The 14,120-nt window shown below is 36.4% G+C and overlaps 1 protein-coding gene across 7 annotated transcripts in view; it reads left to right on the top strand.

Annotated features, from left to right (window-relative positions):
* Positions 1-4,830: 4,830 nt before the first annotated feature.
* The window catches only part of LOC107758260 (acyl-CoA-binding domain-containing protein 5A-like), a 16,316-nt gene continuing 7,026 nt past the window's right edge, over positions 4,831-14,120 (top strand). For 2 of the 7 annotated variants that reach the window (XM_016576008.1, XM_016575969.1), the window contains exons 1-10: positions 4,831-4,901; positions 5,205-5,322; positions 8,410-8,530; positions 9,681-9,753; positions 9,842-9,959; positions 10,978-11,010; positions 11,282-11,479; positions 11,982-12,197; positions 12,307-12,392; positions 12,760-12,976. In XM_016576008.1, coding sequence (XP_016431494.1) covers positions 5,241-5,322; positions 8,410-8,530; positions 9,681-9,753; positions 9,842-9,959; positions 10,978-11,010; positions 11,282-11,479; positions 11,982-12,197; positions 12,307-12,392; positions 12,760-12,976 — 1,144 coding nt within the window. In that variant the 5' untranslated portion in view covers positions 4,831-4,901; positions 5,205-5,240. Of the gene's footprint in view, positions 4,918-5,204; positions 5,323-8,409; positions 8,531-9,680; positions 9,754-9,841; positions 9,960-10,977; positions 11,011-11,281; positions 11,480-11,981; positions 12,198-12,306; positions 12,393-12,759; positions 12,977-14,120 lie in introns of all 7 variants that reach the window. The other 5 variants (XM_016575992.1, XM_016575988.1, XM_016575980.1 and 2 more) reach the window with 5 other exon arrangements.

The raw sequence follows: 14,120 nt of genomic DNA, 5'->3' as shown, positions 1-14,120 counted from the left end.
GGGGACGTGAGGAACAGTATTAAGAACCGCTGCTTTAGAACATTCACAAACTTGTGAATCCATTAGAATCGTTAGAAGACAGAATCGCGATTCATATATGAATAGATTTTTACATGCACCCCTAGTTTTCTCCTCCTCTTCTCTAAAGCAGTGCAGCATGGCCCAGCAACATTACACACTAACTAACATTAAAAAAGTGAAATCGCAATCAACCACCCCTTTAAATGAAAAACAAAAAATAAAGCTAAAAACTGTTCAAAATATTAAAGAACAAAAGGTATAAGAGTATCATAATGATTCAAACATAACACTAAGCCAAACACCAAAAACAAAACAAAAACTACATATATGTGTATGTACAACCACACACACACACATACATATATATACTGTATATACATACACATTTATAAATTCAATATATATATTATTTCATTTCATTTCCATTTAGTTTGTTGAACTAATGATATACAAATTTAAAATTTACTTTCCTAAGTGTTGCGTGTTTCTTGAATTCATTAGTTATCTCTTCACATTAATTCATGAAACGCAGCTACCACACATATATACTGTATATACATACACATAAATAAATTCAATATATATATTATTTCATTTCCATGTAGTTTGTTGAAGTATTAAAATAACTCAAATTAAATAAAACTAAAACTTAATAAAAGACCTATACAGACATAATAAATTCAGACATAACTCAAATTCAAATAAATAAATACAAATAATACAAATCAAACGATTTATCAGTAATCCTAAAAAATAACTGCCAAACTTACATGCTAAAAAACAACAACTTACTTATAGTAAGAAATGGTTATAAAAACTGAAACAGAAGTGAAACAAGCAGTAGGAAAGAGGAGAAATAAAAAGCGATACTTATCCTTTGCCGGTGTCCCTGCCCGGTGGAGTCACACGGTAGAGTGGTGTTTTACACTCTTCGGTCTTCACACGAGGAGGCCGTCACGCGACCGCTGCCGCGGTAAACTAAGCTTTTTTTATACCCGTCTAACAAAATACTAAATTAATTCAGCTGGACACACTTTCCTTATTTTTTTTTTCCACAACAAATGGCGAAGCAAGCGCAGACACTAACAAGATACGCGATACAGAATGAGACCAAACGTGACCAAATATTACGAAGCTACGAGAATACTTTTTGTGCGCCAAAGAAAAAAAAACAACGACTTTATTCAACAATTCGTCTCCTATGTTTTCTACGTTGTTTGTGCTTTGACTTGAACGGAAACAACGTGCCTGTGTGGTGCGGCTGACACAGAACAACATACGCTTCAGTGGATATTCTCCAAAATGTGGATATTCAGTGGATATTCTCTAGGGTGACGCGGAGGAGACGAATTGTTGAATAAAGTCGTTTTTTTTTTTTCTTTTGCGCACAAAAAGTATTCTCGTAGCTTCGGAATATTACTGTTGAACCCCTAATGTCACATGGATTATTTTACCGATCTCCTTGCTACATTTCTGGACGTTGATCATGGTAGTACCCTTGCTGTCTATGGAGGGTCAGAGAGCTGTCAGAATGCATCAAAAATATCTTAATTTGTGTTCCGAAGATGAACGGAGGTCTTACGGGGTTTTTTTTTTTTACGGGGTTCTTATTTTTGGGTGAACTATCCCATTAAGTAGAAAAAAAAAATCAAGTAATTAAAATATATATATATAATTAATTTGAAAAAAGAAAATCTAGTACTTTCAAATTCAAGTACTCAAGTGAAATTTAAAATAAGTACTTGTAGTTTTACTGGAGTGATATATTAGTGTATCTGAACTTGTACTCGATTGCTTGATTTGATTTGAGCACTTCGTCCACCACTGAATACTTTTATGGTACGTTTTTGTCATTTTGACATGCAAATAGTGCTTTTTGCAGTTTGGCAGCCTACTGTCATTGTATAGAACACAGAAAATACCATTCTGCCAAACTTCTCCTTTCATATTCCACTTTAAAAAGAAAGTCATAAGGGTTTGGAACTGCATGACAATGAGTAAATCAACTATTCCTTTGACACATTCTTTGCATTCTGGGTAAAACAAAGTCTCTGGATGTCATCTGTGATTAAATCCAGAACGAGAAAGATCAACATTTCCACATGCAGGCTAGAAACAGCAGTGTGACCAGTCCTGCCCCTGGAGGAGACGATCGACTTCACGGCACTCTTTACATGCTTCACATGCCTCTCTCTCTCTCTCTCAAACACACACAGAGAACATGAGAAAGTGGGGCAGTGGCTGTCCTGGTTACACAGACCCACTCCCACCATCTGCTGCTGCATCATCACAGCGACACAGTCATTCACAGGAAGTGCCTTCATCCTGCGCTCAGGCATGATGTAGAGGAAGAACAGACAGGGTGGAATAAAGCCACATGGTAGCCTGCAGGCCGTACTGTCAAGCCGGGACTTGAACACTAGACGTAGTGATCGGTTTCCCATCTGAGTCTTCTTCTGCGGTCGCTGCTGTAGTATCGGCGCGACTCAATGCGTGCTCGGTCATGCGGAGGAAAGAGTTGCCATTTTACATCAAACCTGACGGGCCGCTTTTCGAACAAATGTTGCGCTACCGGTCAAGCAACTTTTTCTTAAGGAATTAGAACATAATCAAACATTTTGACTCAGTGCGTTTTAGTAGATCTCACACGTGGCTCAATCTTAGGCACTTCTAACTAGACTTGTGCCGGTATTCGGTAATGCGATATATCACGATAATGAATATGCACGATATTGTTATCGTGGGCACTTCTAAATAACGTGAATAATTATATATTACAAATTATTCCGAATTTTGAATGCATTTTAAAAAATACTTTTCCCATAAACTGGTCAAAATGCACAAAGTAGTCCGCGACCCTCGTAAGGTTCTGGTAACTCTCTACGAGAGCTCGTTTACTGGCTGGAATTTCTTCCTCTAGTAACATCTGCAGCTCTGCCATCTTACATGTCTCCACAGAGCTTCCTGCTCCTCGTCTCTGGGATTTGATTGAGAGCTCAAGCTCAGCCCCAGACCAGTGATGTCGAAATCGTTCATTTGAGTCGAATCTTTGTATTGAATCAATCGAACCGGTTCACAAAACTGGTCTGAACGATTCGTATATCAGACTGAATAGGGAGGAGCTGTTCTCGAGTTAACGACTCACTGAATCATTGAACCGAAACATGCGCGACTCGCATTGAGCCGGATTATCAACGGAGAACCCGTAGTACGAGTTTTTGGAGTGAATTTCTGTTAATTTGAAAGCTATGAAAACAGTATCTTTATATTCCTCCTTTTTGTCTTCTTAAGATGTAATTTTATTACCTTGTTTTTTTGTGGTTGTTACCCTGGCAACAAATCTGTGTGTGTATTCTGTTGTTTTTCTGTTTTTGTTGTTATCTTGTCTTTATGATTTTGATAATTGTACTGCCTTAATGTTTTAATGTTTGTATTGTTTAATAAAAATTTAAAAAAAATTTTTTAAAAAAGAGTTTTTGGAGTGAACCGAGTAGCAGGAATATGACACACTGGATATGTTGACGACTTGATTCTTTTTAGTGTTTCTTCAATCTTTTGTAAGTGACTTCTCTTTTTGTTTTAATGATACTTTCTTTGGATTGTTTGACGATTCAAAAGAGAACACCGGAAAATATTACATAATTAATTTATGTTTCCTGTTAGCTAAATTTCACATTCATAAGCAAAAGTTTACTGGCTCTAAACCTCTCTTCTCCTTATTTAAAGTGGACTTGGATAAGTATGTGGAAACTATCCAAAGTTCTGTTAATTTGAAAGCTATGAAAACAGTATCTTTATAGTCGTCCTTTTTGTCTTCTTAAGATGTAATTTTATTACCTTGTTTTTTTGTGGTTGTTACCCTGGCAACAAATCTGTGTGTATATTCTGTTGTTTTTTTCGTTTTTGTTTTTATCTTGTCTTTATTTATGATTTTGATAATTGTACTGCCTTAATGTTTGTATTGTTTAATAAAAATAAAAAATCAAAATGTTGACGACTTGATTATATGGCAGTTTTATCAACATGCATACGAAAAAGAGTTGTTTATAATAATAATAATAATAATAATAATAATAATAAAACAAAATAGGCTAATATTAAAATCGGCAAAACCATGAGATGTAAATTAAAATTAGTAGTTTAATTAATTCCACATTGCATTTACATTACTATGAGAGTTGAAAAGTTTTAAATGGTAACTATACGACCGTTTTACCTATAACATAATCGAGAAAATACCAGTAAACAAATATATGTGGCTTCATTTGAGTATTTAATAGGCAACGCCAGGATGACAGGGACTCACGGTGACGTAATTGCGTAAAAGAATCAGAGAATCGTTTCTTTTAAACGGTTCGTTGAAAAGAGCTGTTCGAACGAACCGATTCTATGAAATAGGTCAGACTTCCCATCGCCTCGCTTTCACCACAGCGTCACCCATCAGCACAGCTGATACTTTGTTGCTGAGCGAATGGAACGTTGGGAGTTGTAGTGTTACACTACATCCAGTAACGAGGGAGGGAACGCTTTGATGTGTTACAGAGTTGCCTCTTCGTCTATTGCGCAGGAAAGGATTAAGCGCACATGTTTCTTTAGAAATATGCGTCAAAATATTGCTGGCCGTTTTCAAAGTTCGTAGTCAGAGACGGTTTTTATGCCATAAACTCCCTTGGGTAAGCTTACCTCAGTGAACTACATTACCCAGGATGTTACGCGTATAGCTAAAGAATTATCGTATTTGTAGGATTTAAATGTCGTTGTTGCGAGACTTAATGGCAGTGTTGTTCTCTAAAGGAACTACAATTCCCTGTAAACACCTGAGGAAGGCTTTCGTATGTTGGCTGTCAGTATTCATGAGGTCGTAGTCTCCAGTAAAGCAGGTAAGAGCAGCAAATGGTAACGTATCAAATTGCTCGTGCTTGGTTTAACGTCGTTTCGATTATTTCTAATGCAATTTGATCTGGAAATATCACATTAAATTATATTCACTGCACTTTCAGTCATGTCTTGGTTGTCCTTCAGGATTTGTCGAGACGAATTGGATTGTTTTTGGCTTTGTTTACTTCTTTTGGAATAATAAACAGGCTTGTTAACTTGTAAAGTGCAGCTTAGGTTTACTGTAACAAATGCTAGGAACATGCATTACATCAACCGATTATTATTTAAATTAACTTTGCTGGCAGGTTTGATCCCGATCTTGCTGTAGCGGTGAGATTGTCATGATGGAGGGTGACAACCAACTAGTCTACGAGCAGAGGTTCAATGCTGCTGTCAAAGTGATCCAAAATTTACCATCAAACGGTGAGTAAATAAGTCACAGTCATTTAGGCAGTGTATTGTGTGTTATATTACATACATACATTTAGTCTTTTATCAGACGCTTTTATCCAAAGCGACTTACAAATGATGTTATATTGCTGCAGTGCACACGACCCCTCACCTACTTTCATTTGATCGCTACAGTTTCATAATAAAAAAATAACAAATTATCACCGGTTTCCACGGTCAACGCGATTAGCCTACGTTCAGCCAGGCTTAAGTGCTGAAATAACTCGTGTGCAGTGGTGGAAAGAGTACTAAGAAATTGTGCTTAAGTAAAAGTATTGCTACTTAAGGAATAATTTACTTGAGTACAAGTAAAAGTAATGAAAAATAACATGACTCAAGTAAGAGTAAAAAAGTAGTTTGCTGAAAAACTACTCAAGTTACTGCGTTACAAAGTACTTTAGTATAATTTTTCTATTTTTACCCAAAGTGAGATGTGAGCATTATGGAGCAGGGTTAACCCTAACCCTAACACTCATGTACTTTAATGTCTGTTTCACAAGTGAGACCCAGGAAATCCCTTATATGGACAAATGCATCAGATTTCACTACAGCTGAATAACATGCAGATAGAGATGTTTTGACTGATGAAATGTGGAAGACAATAAACACACAGTTGCAATGCAACGCTAATTGACATCCCTAATTTTGATTCCAATAAGGAATAAATAAAAAATCTTAGATATAATTCACATTTATTGTAACTCTTATCGCAAAGTATTCCCTTGTTAGCTGAATACTATGAATGAAAGTCAACAGGCTAAAGAACACTTACACAAGGATGTGTGTCCAGCAGAGAAAACAGCCTGTGAGTCTTCTTGACTTGAATGGTTTAAAATCCCATTGAAAGTGTAGTTTGTAATAATGTTTTGTAATGTAATGTTGTAAACAAAGGTGGACTCCAGGCACATTTTCAGTAGGACAAAAAAGAGCATTTTATTGAACATTTTAACCCATACCTAGGCTTGGGAATCCAAAATCTATTCCAATTCTGGAATAGGATGCTTAAGGTCAGGAATCGTCTAGTTGTTATAAAATAAAAAATTTGATTCCTCTTATCGATTCCTTTTGTGCGCATTTTAATACGACTTTAAACCATTCAAGCACAAGAAGACTCGTGCTCTGTTTTCTGTACTGCAAACATAGGGGCATAGCCAGTGGTGTAGTGGTGCCTGGAGAAGTGGGTATACTCTTCATTTATGTCCCCATTTTTTTAACTTCTTTTCATTGTTAAGGTATTGTTTTCGTTATAATGTACAGATTCAAATTAGGAGTCAATAATTAAATATGATTTTATCACTCTGCGCGCCTCCCTGACATGCGCTCAAGCCCCAGACCGACTCCGCTTGCGTTCACGTGATTTGTCGAGATGAGAGGCGGGCGCGGGCGCAATCATCAATCAAATTCAAAGGGAAGCCGGCGCATTCTGACTGCATCACTGTCTTTACTGGGTATGTTTAGGGAATATTTGCATTTATTCACATGCGATTTGATTAGCTAGTCATGGTGGACTGTCATGATTTTGGCTAATGAAGGACACTACTGAATGATGCGCATCAGAGGGGATTTAGAAGTGGGTATACGCAAAGCCGACTGATAAAGAAGTGGGTATACGCCGTATACCTGCGTATACCCTCCACTACACCACTGGGCATAGCCATCATTTCAGAAATGAGAGGTACAGCAATGTAAAAAAAAAAACTAAAAAAAACTTTTGGCTTGTCTATTTGACATGCTTTATTTTTTTTCTTATGTCTTTTAATTGGATAAGAAATCAAATACACCGCTGGATGATAACCAATAACTTGGCTTATACAAACACATAATAAGGCAGAATAGTTTCTATACTGTATTAAATGTTATGTCAATTAGCACTGCATTATTCATATACTATATTTATTACCTCAAAATTACCTGAAATTACCTTTTTAGCTACAGCAATAGCGGGATGCCTTTGTCCATATTAGGGATTTCCTGCACGTCATAAGTTATTACTTCTACTGGGCCGTTTTGGACTTTCTGCGTGAGAGTGCCCTCCAGCTTCGAGTATGAATGAAACATGCACTGCATGAGAGTGTTTAGCTCTCCGTAATGTTCATATCGTCTCATTTTTTTATATGAATAAATCGTCTGGTCATACATAGACTATCTGGTTTCTTTGCCCATGTGCTCACACATCCAAAGCACGCACACAGAAAAAGCTATTTTAAATGCATCTGATTGACAGATAAATCATGGTTGATCTATCAGCCAGATGCACGTAAAATGCATGCGCTCTTATTTCAGTGTTGTTGTTAATGTTGAGGTTATTTTAGCTGCACTGTTAAAGAGGGTGATTTTTACCATTCAACTGAACTATGTGCATGTATTTTAGACACTTGCATTGTTCTTGCTCCATCCATGCAATAACTGCGTCCTACTATCAACCGAGTTTCTATTTACTTATACTGCTGTGTAATACCGACGGTATGACCCATTTCAGGAGCTGACAAAATTATGATTTAAAATCAGAGCATAGCTCACATTCACTAAAATACTGAAACGCTAATGATGCTGATTCAAAACGACAACGCCGGTGATTGACAGTCAAAGCAAAGCGCAATTTTTTATTCTACTCAAGTAAAAGTAAAAGTACCACAATTTAATTATACTCAAGAAAGTAGATAAAAAAAAAAAATGTACTCAAGTACTGTAACGAAAGTTTATGTAATTAGTTACTTTCCACCTCTGCTCGTGTGCCACTAGCCTTGATCAGAGACTCTGTGTGTGTCATGTGATTTATTACCATATGACAACAAGAGATATTAAAGATATGTTAATGGTATTTCTGGGATAGTTCACCCAAAAATTAAAATTTGTATTTGTTTACCCCCAAACAAATATGTTATGTATTTATTTATTATTTTTTGTTTGTTTGTGGAACACTTAAGCATAATTTTTTAATTATTGTCATGACTTTATAGTGCATTATGACCTAAGATTCTTTGAAACAACATAAGGGATGCTTAAAAATTAATATACACAATTCTATAATATTAAAATATAGCTTTGTTTATTTTTCAGGTTCATTTCAGCCTTCCAATGACATGATGCTGAAATTTTATAGCTACTACAAGCAAGCAACACAAGGCCCCTGTAAGATTCCCCGTCCAGGATTCTGGGACCCCGTTGGCAAAGCCAAATGGTATTGAATCTGCTAAATGTCCAGATTTGTGAATTCATGAAGAAAGTTTTAGTTATGAGTGTTATTAGTTCTTTAAAATGGAAGTGTATTTTTTCACTGTTAGAATAGTCTCTCATATCCCAGTTTAATAAAAGTAGCTGACTTTCTAAAGAGTGCAAACAATGTTAGCATTTCCAAAACATTGCTCTGTCAAGTTAGATTATGGCTCAACCAATGGACCTATTTCACATTTCCGGGTTTCTCAGCAGCAGAAGTCGTCATAGTTGGGTAAACTTCTATAACAGTGAATGGGAGACTACCACAAATATATTTTTTGCATTCCCATTTGCTCAAATAGCAAAATAAAAACTCCATGATAGTGTTTTCATGACTTCCAAAAAAAAAAGACTGATAATGCCAGTCAGTAGAGAGAACGATGTCAAATTTATCGTCACTCCCATAGACGCTGTATTAGAAACACCCTTACATTTGCAAGTATAGTGTTACAAATGTTCATACATTTAAAAAAAAATGAAGATGCAAAAAACTTTGGGGGATTTACGATGCCGATGACCGTTGAAACACGTCATCAGTCTTGTGAAAAGGGTCCATGGTGTGAGTTTGGGGATGGAATACTTGTTCAACCAATGGCATACAAGGGTAGTGTTTTAAAATCAGTTTGAAAACAGTCAATATTTTTGCAGTTCCATTTGTTGCCACTAGTGATGCAAAAATGACACACTTCCCCTTTAAATGAGTTTACACCCTTTAGACCAGTGTCCATAACAGATTGAAAGTGAACTGTTGGTCTGTTGAAAGTTCATTGAGATAACAGATCAGTATCAGTAACACATCAGATTTGTATTATTAGTAACTAGTGCCACTGAAAGTTCCACATTTGTACTTCTGCAAAAACAATCTATTTTAAAGTCTTTGTTGAAAGTTTTTAACGTAACCGAGAGTCAGATGGTTCAAAAAATGTTTTCTACACAGACCATTTTAATATGCTTCATACTATTTTTGTTCTTCTGTCTTTTATACATGCATCTGAGAGTTGTTTTGAAAGGTGCAAACCGCTGCTAGAGTTTCAGTTGACCGTGAGATGACAACATCAGTGTTGACAAGCTTATCAGAGCAAAGTTCTCGTTGAACTGCCCTGCTTGCATTTTAGGGATGCGTGGAATTCTCTTGGGGAAATGCCGAAGGAGGAGGCGATGGCGGCCTATGTGGAAGATTTGAAACTGGTATAATGTTTCAGATTTTTGTTGCAGTGTTTGAAAATATGATTTAATGTAATGGTTTGTTAAACTTTGTTTTAAATTTGCCGAATAGATCCTGGAAAGTATGCCTGTAACAAATGAGGTCGAGGAGCTTCTGCGGGTCATTGGGCCGTTCTATGAGCTTGTTGATGAAAAGAAAAAGATAACGCAAGTGTCCGAGTTGAGCACAGGTAATCTGAATAACAGTACTCTCTCAGGTGAATCTCACAAAAATTGCATTTTGCCCAAAAATCTAAATATATTTTTAAGATAATATTTAATATTTAAATTGCTAAGTATAATAATAATACATTTAAAATTTATGCTGTTAAGCATTCAGTTATGTTGCATTAATAGTATTGAGAATTAAAGGAAAATGTGGTTAATTGTCATGAAATATCACTATATATATATATATACACACACATACATACATATTAATTAACTAACAAACTAAATAAATAAATTACTAAACTAACAAACTTAAAAACCTAAATTAATAATGTAATCTTTAATGAAAAATATTATTTTTTTTGCTTATGCTCATAATATTTAAAAAAAAATATTATGAGCTTTTTTGCTCTTGAATTTGGGGTTAAATATGACTGGACATTTCTTTGTAAGAAATATCCTTAAAATGTTGAGCTTTTAATAAATCTAAAGTAATGAAGGCGTAGCTATAGCATCAGTTCAAATTAAACCGAAATCAAGTCGTAAAAAATCAAATTAAATCAGTTCAATTGGTGTTAAAATGTCACTTGCATCTAGAAAGTCTAAAGTCTTTAATAAATACATTTTATTAATTACATTGACATAAGGACAAAAATGTAGTTAGGAAGTAATTCATATACTTGCATCACATTTGCTTATGAGTTTTTTTTATTTTTGATTTTTTTTATTCAGCAAGAACGCTTCAAGTTAGCATATTACAATGATTTCTGAAGGATCATGTAACATTGAAGACTGGAGTAATAGATGCTGAAAATCCAGCTAAATTACATTTTGATATACATTACAACAGTTATTTGAAATTGTAATTGTATTTCACAATATTAAAGTTTTGATTTTTATTGATAAAATAAATGTAGCCTTGCTAAGCATAACATAATCTTACTGACCCACTACCTTAACTGTAGTGTGCATGTCCTGTAAATAATATAACATTTTGTTAACCTTAATTAACTAATTACCCCTTTGTTTCGTGTTCAGCCCGCTTGGAAAGATTTGCTAGGCAACTTGAAGGCAAGTGAATAGCAGTGCGTTCTCCCAGTGGTCTGCACCCTTAGTTAATAGTGCCGTAGTCCAGGAGTTTCCCTTAACCACCTTCGTTGTTCAATCACTGCTGTTATTAGTGTAGATTTCCGGGTTCTCTATAGGGTTGTAGTGTTACCGGAACAGCTTAAGTTTTTGTGAAATAGTCCTGAAAGAACAGACCTTTTAGAAAGTGTGCATATTAAGTTTCAGAACGTATCCTCAGTGCATCATCTTACATGCGTATTGTTGTTGTCTCCAGGCTTTGGGAGCATGCTAATGTCACCACCCAAAAGTGTCACAAAAAGCATCATCAGGACGATGGAGATGAATGGCATCCTGGACAGTTACCCCGTCAAAACAGCAGAAACCCCAAAGACTAAATCAATAGACATGGAAGACGGAGAAGATGATAATGAGGAGGAAGAGGAGGAAAAAGACGAAGAAGAGGAGGTTAAAGGTAAATGTCACTATTACTGTTACTATTGCTGTGCAGTCTTTCCTCATGCAGATTTTGCAACTGGTTCAAGTTGATTATGCAAATTCGCCAAACTGATCAACAGAAAGCTGCTTGGTTTTAAAGTGACTTCTGTGTAAATTGCAATTGACAATATGAATGGACCATTTTCACCCAAAAACGTTTGGCAAAGATTGCATCTTTCAGAGTTGAATAGTCTTGAATAGCCATGCATTGAAGGAGGGTCATAAATCATATCTAGAAACTAATTCTAGATTCGAACCGGCTTTACTGATAAGATGCGCGTTAAATATCGCATGCGATTTATCGTGCAGCCCTAATTTTGGCTTTGCACAGTACACCTACAAACCACCTAGAACACACTAGCAACTACCTAGCAGTGCCTTAGCAACCATACAGTATCGTGAGCAGTTTTGCATTGGTAAGCACTACTAAAATTTCCTTTATAATATGTGTATTAATAATACATGCTTGGTGTTTTTAGCCTCACAACCGAAGAAAAGGGCTTCTGCAGGGAGACCTAAAGAACCAGTATCTAATGGCAGTATCGGCCAACATAAAGGCCTTACCAATGGAACGCACGAGTCTAGGTCTGATCTGAACAGGCAGGATTCAGAAGAAGACTCTGAAAACATTAAGCACAACAGAGACGTCATTGAGCTCAATGGACACATCAAAAGTGAGGAGAAGGACATTGGGGGTAATGATTTACCGACTAAGACTTGATTTATTATTTTAAAAGTAAGATCTAGGACATACTAGCAGTAGTTATGTGAACCGATCTGAATCACTCTATATATATGAAACAGAAGACGTGTCCAGTTCTCACCATGTGGCCAGTGATTCGGACAGCGAGGTGTACTGTGACTCCATCGACCAGTTTTGTGGAGAAGAAGTAAGTCGATTTCAGTTTACGCTTACATGATATCTGATCCAAAAATGACTTGATGCTGGGAAGGTAAGATACAGTGTTAAAGGGATCGTTCACCTAAAAAGAATAGTATGAAAAAAAAATACTATGGAAGTCAATGGAGACCAGAAACTGTTTGGTTACCCACATTCTTCAAAATATCTTCTTTTGTGTTCAGCAGAAGAAAGAAATTCATACAGGTTTAAAACAACTTGAGGATGAGTAAATTAATAATGGAATTTAAATTTTTGGGTGAACTATCCCTTTAAGGTAAATGGTACCACATCATTACTCTGCTAGCTCCTCTGCAATGGTTTCCCAAAATGCATGTGCTTTTGTTACTGGTATCCAGGGATCTGAGCTACACGTTAGCCACTCACTAGACATGGCCGAGGAAAGCCACAGCACACTATCCTCGACAGGAGAGATCAGATCACAAGAGGAACTGCTGGGACGGGAGGAAGGCGTACAGCACGGCGGAGAAGATGGATGGAACAGCAGAGGAGGTTCTCAGAGACAGGGACTTCCTGTGAATAGAAGTAACAGTTCTGTGGTCAGGAGGGAAAGAGGTACAAACAGCAGCAATCATATACAAGCTCTGTTTCAAAACATTGCTTGCTTGCTTCTATTTGCTACTATTGCTTCTGTTCTGCCCAAATCATATTTCGGTTTTTATGCATATGTAAAATTTCCAAAGGGTGCCGCGACTAAAAAAAGGTTGGGAAACACTGTGCTAGGATATGCATACGTGCGAGTACTGTATGCATGCAGCCTGATTTTCTTACTCTGTATGCACAGCTCACGCACCTTAATTTTTTGGCGCTAATTTGTTTGTCCGCAAAGTGGCAACACTTACCCAGCCTGTGGTTTTATAGCCAAAAAAGAAACTGATGAGATGGCACAACTACGAACCACTGGAGACTAGGGGTGTGTGATACTGAAATTAAATGAGAAATCGTCAGTAGAACTGCCAGTAGGTGGCGGCAAGGCAATGTCTTAATGAGTAAGCCAATGACTCATGGCTGATTCATTCAGGAATGGAGGAAGTGACTGTCTCAATGAATGGGTCATTGAATCATTCACTCACCTGATTTGTTTAGAAATTGCAGGTTCATTCAGTAACGAAACAGTGTGTTGCTCGCAGATGCACAACAGTTCTGCTGTGGCTTTGTTTTGTTTTGGCAACATAGTACAAATATAGACAATATTTACAATATTATGCCTAAAATGTTAATTAGAATTTAAGGGTGCTTTCACACCTGTAGATCGATTGCTTTGTTCCGAAACAGGGATTAAAATTATTACAATGTTGCTTTTTATCCTTGGTGCGGTTCGCTTTCATACGGCAATGTTTCTAAACGGACCAAATTTGTTAATACAACAAATTTGTTAATGCAAGTAAACTGTTCTCTCATTGGTCAAAGTTTCACAGTTTATTTTCCGGGATTCCACTTAGCTGTCAAAGCTGTCATCTGACAGGATGGAACGACAACAGTTTCGCGGGCTTATTGTTGTTTTTTTGGTTTTTTTGTAGATGCCGTTATATTAATTTATCACTTTGAGCAGGAGTCCAGGATTCATCTGGAAAATATTTTTAAAATGCACATACTAGGAAGAAGAGCAATAAGACGGCATTATAAAATGAAAAAGTGCGCTTTTTTATTTTGAATGGCGAAGACGTGCTCACCACAGACATTCACAGGTTCATTTTGA

Source organism: Sinocyclocheilus rhinocerous, unplaced genomic scaffold, assembly GCF_001515625.1.
Source record: "Sinocyclocheilus rhinocerous isolate Xijiao unplaced genomic scaffold, SAMN03320098_v1.1 scaffold1213, whole genome shotgun sequence".
In the NCBI taxonomy this organism is placed as follows: Eukaryota; Metazoa; Chordata; class Actinopteri; order Cypriniformes; family Cyprinidae; genus Sinocyclocheilus; species Sinocyclocheilus rhinocerous.
Note: the sequence above shows the minus strand (reverse complement) of the source record. Positions and strands in the feature narration are given on the sequence as shown.